This window comes from Micropterus dolomieu, linkage group LG10 (genome assembly GCF_021292245.1).
Source record: "Micropterus dolomieu isolate WLL.071019.BEF.003 ecotype Adirondacks linkage group LG10, ASM2129224v1, whole genome shotgun sequence".
In the NCBI taxonomy this organism is placed as follows: domain Eukaryota; kingdom Metazoa; phylum Chordata; class Actinopteri; order Centrarchiformes; family Centrarchidae; genus Micropterus; species Micropterus dolomieu.
The window spans coordinates 25,360,423-25,366,422 of NC_060159.1; the positions used below are offsets into that span (position 1 = coordinate 25,360,423).

At 41.0% G+C, this 6,000-nt stretch overlaps 1 protein-coding gene across 1 annotated transcript in view; it reads left to right on the forward strand.

The window, feature by feature from the left end:
* Positions 1 to 246: 246 nt before the first annotated feature.
* Positions 247 to 6,000, forward strand: part of LOC123978377 (serine/threonine-protein kinase D3-like) — a 56,054-nt gene continuing 50,300 nt past the window's right edge. The window contains exons 1-2 of the mRNA XM_046061626.1: positions 247 to 563; positions 1,772 to 2,431. Coding sequence (XP_045917582.1) covers positions 2,135 to 2,431 — 297 coding nt within the window. The 5' untranslated portion in view covers positions 247 to 563; positions 1,772 to 2,134. The remainder of the gene's footprint in view (positions 564 to 1,771; positions 2,432 to 6,000) is intronic.

The window sequence follows — 6,000 nt, forward strand, 5'->3', positions numbered from 1 at the left end:
ATTGACAACTGAGCAAATCTAAATATTGTAGGCATAGTACATTTTATTTCCCATTTATTTATTATCTTATACATATTTTGTACCTTTTAATAGGACTTTCCGTTTATTTATTAATTTTTTTCACTTTAGCTCACTTGTTGTGTTTGTTTGCAGAGACACCGGTAGTCCGGTCCCTGGAAATGCCGTCAGAGTGAGGCCTCTTCCCGTCGCTCCTCCCTCCCTCCCCCGGTGCGAGCGGTAGTTTGTTTCTGTGTGTTTGTCGCTGCGATAATCAGATCCGCATGAAGCTGGAGCTGCGTTGATCCGCTGCATGTCCGGGAAGTTTTGGGGGACAAACGAGACAAGAAGAAGTCTGAACGTTTAAATCTGCCTTCTTTTAGTTACCCCATCCCGTCTCTCTGCACAAGGCCCGGGGACCGAGTAACAGCGGACGAACCGGGGCGGTGCTCGTTAAATTCAGCCGTGGACCGGTTCGAGCTGCCGCTGGATGGGAGTTTAACACACAGATATTTCATCTCGTCTACTGCGCCGATGGAAGCGGAAAAACCGCCCTGTTCTCAGAGGTAACGGTGGCTTTAACTTCTCTTTTTATCCGTGTGAATCTAGTAAAAACAACCTGCAGGAGCGCAGCCTGTTGCTTTATGTTCAAACTTTATGCAGTTATAGATAAGTTATTTTAACATCTCTTCCTCAATGAGCGAAAATCCAGATGTTACTAGCAGAGATAAGCTGCACGTGTGAAAATCAACCGTGCAATTATTATTATTATTATTATTATTATTATTTATTAGGATTTGGTGTTGTGTGCGTTATTGTTGGTCCCCTGGCAAGTACAGGTGAGCAACGGGGAGAAACATGACTAACAATACAGAGAATAAAGTTGCAGGAGTATTAATGGTCACAGGGTAAAAAAAAAAAAGAGTCACATTTATGTTCATCATCATGAGTCACATGGATTTTAATGTGTCCTTAAAATCTGGAGTATTTGGGATGGGCCATAAGTTTGATATGAGCATTTGTTAGAGTAGGTTCAGGGAAGCTCAGACTTGCTGTATGTAATAATACACATGGCACTTCTTCCTGTCTGTTTTAACTGTAAAGGCTTAAAGGGACCGTTCACCCAAATTAGCCTGAATAATATGAGAAAATGTGTTTATTTGTCTTTTTGATAATGTGGTTGATCCCAGATTTTAATTAATGGTCAGCAGATGTTTAACAAATCAAACGTTAACCATAATGTTCTTGCAGAGTTATAGTTTCTACAGCGGACACCTAAACTCTGCGTGGTATAGGATTTGGCACTATTTGAAATGAGACTGTGCTATGATGTGATATAGTTCTCGCAGTAATATAGAAGTGAGCGTAGGAATTTTTTGACTTATGCCATTACTGATTTCTGAGGGTCAATTTCTCTGAACTTTAATTTGAAAGAAGACTGATATGGGACAAGGTTTTCTGTGTTTGACTAATCTAAAGAGAAAGGCCAACGGGACATACAGTTTGTAGTTGGAAGCTCTAAAAATGAGTAAATGCATTTTTATAATACTTTTTAATGACTTTACTGCACTTCACACATCAATGACCTTTTGTGTAGTTGAATTTGTGAAGACTAAGTTAATGGATGAGTTTAAAAGTTATTGCAGGGATACCAAACTACTTTATGGTAAAGGGATTAACTACAACAGTTCTATTCAAACTGTAAATATGTTTTATACATAGGAGGAGATCAACCTTTGTAAATGTATTCATTAATGTCTTTGATTCTCAACAGATGCGGCTTGTGGAAACGCTAAAGAGAAACTGCAGATCTGCAGACTTTCGTGGTTGTTTTTCTGCTCACAAGTCGTCCCACCATTCCACCCAGCAGGAGGCCTGATGATTTAACTGTGTTATAAAGTTGAACTTCCCAGGATCCTGAGCTCTTTACTCCAGATATTTTCTACATGAGAGATGCCCGGCAGCAAGAGGAAACCTTTCTCGCAGGATTTTAGTGGTGAGAAACGTGAATCGAGCCAAACAAGGGGACAGAAAACGCTCGGCTAACCAACAAACCCGAGCAGTCGGACACTTTCTTTGGATGTCGTTGACCTACGCCGCCTTTCTCCTGCCCGGACGACGTCACAGATAGCAGACAATGTCAGCCGACAACAGCCCGCCGCCACCGCCCGCCTCGCCGCGTTCTTTCCCAGCCCTCCCTCCGCATGCGGCCCCACCCACCCCGTCGCCATCCCCCAGCCCGCCCGCCACCCTCTGCAGCCGGCTGTCCAACGGCAGCCAGACGGCCCCCAGCCCAACAAGCTCACGATGCTCCGTCCATGGAGTCTCGTTCCTGCTTCAGATCGGACTCACCAGAGAGACGGTCACCCTCGACCCCGGAGACCACTCGCTGTCTGCTGTCAGGGAGCTCGTCTGCTCCATCGTGGATCAGAAGGTACATTTTGGCTAATTTAATTTGGCTTCTGATCTCTGATTGGAGGTCATGAATGCTTATGTTTGTTACAAACATAAGCATTCTAGTAATCTTGAGAAAACATAAAATTACAAGGTCCTTGTCTCATAAGTACAGGACAAAGGTCTTGTTATAATCAGGAGGTCTTGTTATGATGAGACAGTTTTCTAGGAGCTTTAAGATACAGTTCTCTTATTTAACTTAAAGCTGAGGTCAGCATCGTTGGATAACTTGCAAGAGACGGCTAGCTAAAAGTATCAAACCGAAAAACGCCCATTGCCTCCCTTCAAGCCTCCAATCCAAAGCTATTCCACATGTTCATGTAGGGCCAGAGTGCAAATCATAATCCAGCCCGATGATTGGCTGGCGGATTTCTTTTCATTTCTGTGTCAGAGCATTTTATTTATCGATTTCTGTCGGGATGTAAAGAGAATTTAAACAAATATAACAAAGGAAATTCTTCTGAAATAAATTGCTTAACCCATCTTTAAGGCACTGACCAAGTTCATGCCTTATCTTCGCCACATATTTGGCTCTAGAGGCCTGTTGATGTGCTGACAACTTGCACTGTGTCTTAGTGAACTACTGCCATTGGTGAACTTAGCTGGCGAGCTAACTGCTAACATAAGCCAGCCGGGAAGATGCTGGTGCTTTCTGAGGCTCTTTCTATTTTCTCTGTACTGAGCCGTTGACTTTATCCTTGGCTTTTTGATGTCAGGATTGTACATCATTTAATTTTATTAAGAGTTACCGCTGCGGGAAAAGCAGAATGAGTTGAAAGAGTTTAATAAAAAGATGTATTTGAATAATTGACTCTTTTCCAGTTACTTAACTGGAAAAATGAGCAGCCGACTCCTTAGAGATTCTTTTAGTGCAGTCAAACGCAGAACAAGAACATTTTAGGCGACCACAATGTCATAATTAACTTTCATGAACTGAAAAAACACTGAAAGGGTCAAAGTTCGAAAACCCCGACAGCACCCTAAAACAAGTTCACGGCGAGTCAAATATACACGGTGCAGCTGATATTCGCCTCTATCCTGATTGACAGTTCGCCATAGTTGCGACTTGTCAATCGCAAGGTAGCCACGCCCTAAAGCATAACCTGCTTTAATGTCTATTTTCTTCTAAATGGGACTATAAATGAACATCATGCTGTGTTGAAGAAGAGAACGATTTTTAGACCTGCAGGTGTCCGCTTGCTCTTTTCTCGGAACTGTCTGCAAACAATTTCTCTTGGTATTGGTGAACTGTGCAGATTTGTGCGTTCACCGAAGTAAAATCCACCAATCGTGGTGAATCCATTGGCATTAATAATGTTTTCCGCTTTAAAAGCTACTCTAACCAGGCCGTAACTACGATAAAACGTCCCACATTTTTATTTTATTTTTTAATGTGTTAATAAAACGTGAAAGGTTCCACAGAAAGGTTTTCAGTTTTGCAGTCGTGACCAGTTATTGCAAAGCTAGTATGACTTAGCATCTTGTAATTCTGATGAAAGACTTCAGAATTATGAGATCTCAAAGTCATAGGAGAAAAGGTCTCTGTGTTCCTTTTAAATCTTCCTAAATCCTTTAAAAAAAACATCACACTGTTTTTTTTAATCTGATTGGTTCAGATTCAAACTGACTAATTGTTCTAGTTCAGCTGATTTGGATTTGGACGCAGAGTTTCGTAGTAACCGGCTGATTCTCATGTAGTTCCGGCATCTGCTCTCAGCTCGACTTTTATCTCTCACCATCTACTGGTTTTACCGCTTGCACTTAATGCACCACCTGTTTTTACTGCACTAAATACATTTTCTAGCCCACCGCTGACACACACACACACTCACACTCACACTCACACCCACACACACACACACACACACACACACAACCTCTTTGCAAAACCGATATGTTCACCTGTTTTGCAGTGCATGATGGCGCAGAGAGAAAAACCCAATGATGCTCTCATTTGAACTTCTTCCAGTAACTCTCACTGTATTTTCCTTGATTGACTGATTGGCTGGTTGGTTGTTGGATGAATTTATTGATTGTTTTGACTCGTGATCCAGCCTGTTGAGATATTTTGCTCTGGACCACAGTATTGGCCAGACTAACCAACATCACCTTTCACATGCAGCCTTGTTGTAATACTTCTCTCTTGTCGCCTCTAGTCATTGACTGACTGAGGAAAAATCTTCTCACAGGGAATGTCACTTCCTGGTCGGTGTTGCAGTGTCAGCGCTCCCCACTTCCTGCTTCACAGCTGTGTGTTTAGGGTTGCAGCGGTCTCACCGTATACCGTGGTATAACAAGTGCAGTTGTTATACCATGTACCATGTTCTTATCAGCGTCATTGAGTTCTATTGTATTTGTATTATTAAAAAAGATATATTTCAAGTTTCATGTCTAGACGAACATAATATTTTGTGTTTGTTCAACCAAAAACCTTTTGATGTCACTTTCTCTGTAATTGATTATTATAATAATTGTGTAATACCGTGAACCGTGAAACTATGATGGTTATCATACCGTGAAAATCTCATGCTGATTCAGCCCTAGTTGTTGTTGGATGAGCAGCAGTTTGTTTCTCACTGTGTAAGATGACTAGGGATGCAGCGATTACCGGATTTCACTATTAACTTTAAAACATCACTTAGCCTAATTAATTGTACAGGCTCCGCTACACCGAGTGTTTCTGCTGCATTTAATGAAAAACACAAAACGGAAGCAAAGTTACACGAGCGGTGCACCAGCTTGAAGTGCCGTGCTTATCAGAGACATGGAGGCTACTACTGTACACTGGCTAAACTATGGCAGATGGACCAAACTGCGAAGCTTTTATTTGCATCAACACTGACCAGGGCGTTCAAAAACTTGCCGTTAAAAGGTTGCTTTTTTTGATGCAGCACCTGCGGGATGACCACCCATCTTTGCATGCCCAAGTAAAGGTACATAATAACTGAGTTAAATGGCAAGTTGGTAGGGAATTAAATATAAGCATGTCAGTGCCGTAGCGGTGAGATTCGAGCTTTCAGTGCAACGTTAACAATACAAAGCAGATGTAACCTTTCAGACCCACCGCAACGACAGTCCTGCTGCGCTACGACGCTTGTGCCGCGCCATGGGGGTTTGAACTTGCATTTCTGTTATTATTAATAACACTGCATGAGAGATGTTCCTCATTTTCACTAAAACTTATACCAATGGATGAAGAGTTGAAGACATTAACAGTTTATTACCCTCCTCAATAACAATTTCCATGGCGGATAAATAAAGTTAATATTCATCTTATAGTAATAATACTTATATATTATAGAAATATAATTATAATTAAATATTAAAAATCAGTTTATTACTAGTAATTAATGCATAATAATTGTGAAACCTTGATTATCCGTACCAACAAAATCTGTAATCGTTGCATCCCTAGACAGTACATTGATTAATAAACCTGGCGGGTTGAGAGTAGAGCTGCAACGATTAATCAAATAATCAGTTAGTTAACTATTAAATTAAATCAACTATTTTGATAATCGATTAATCAGTTTGAGTAATTTTTTTTTT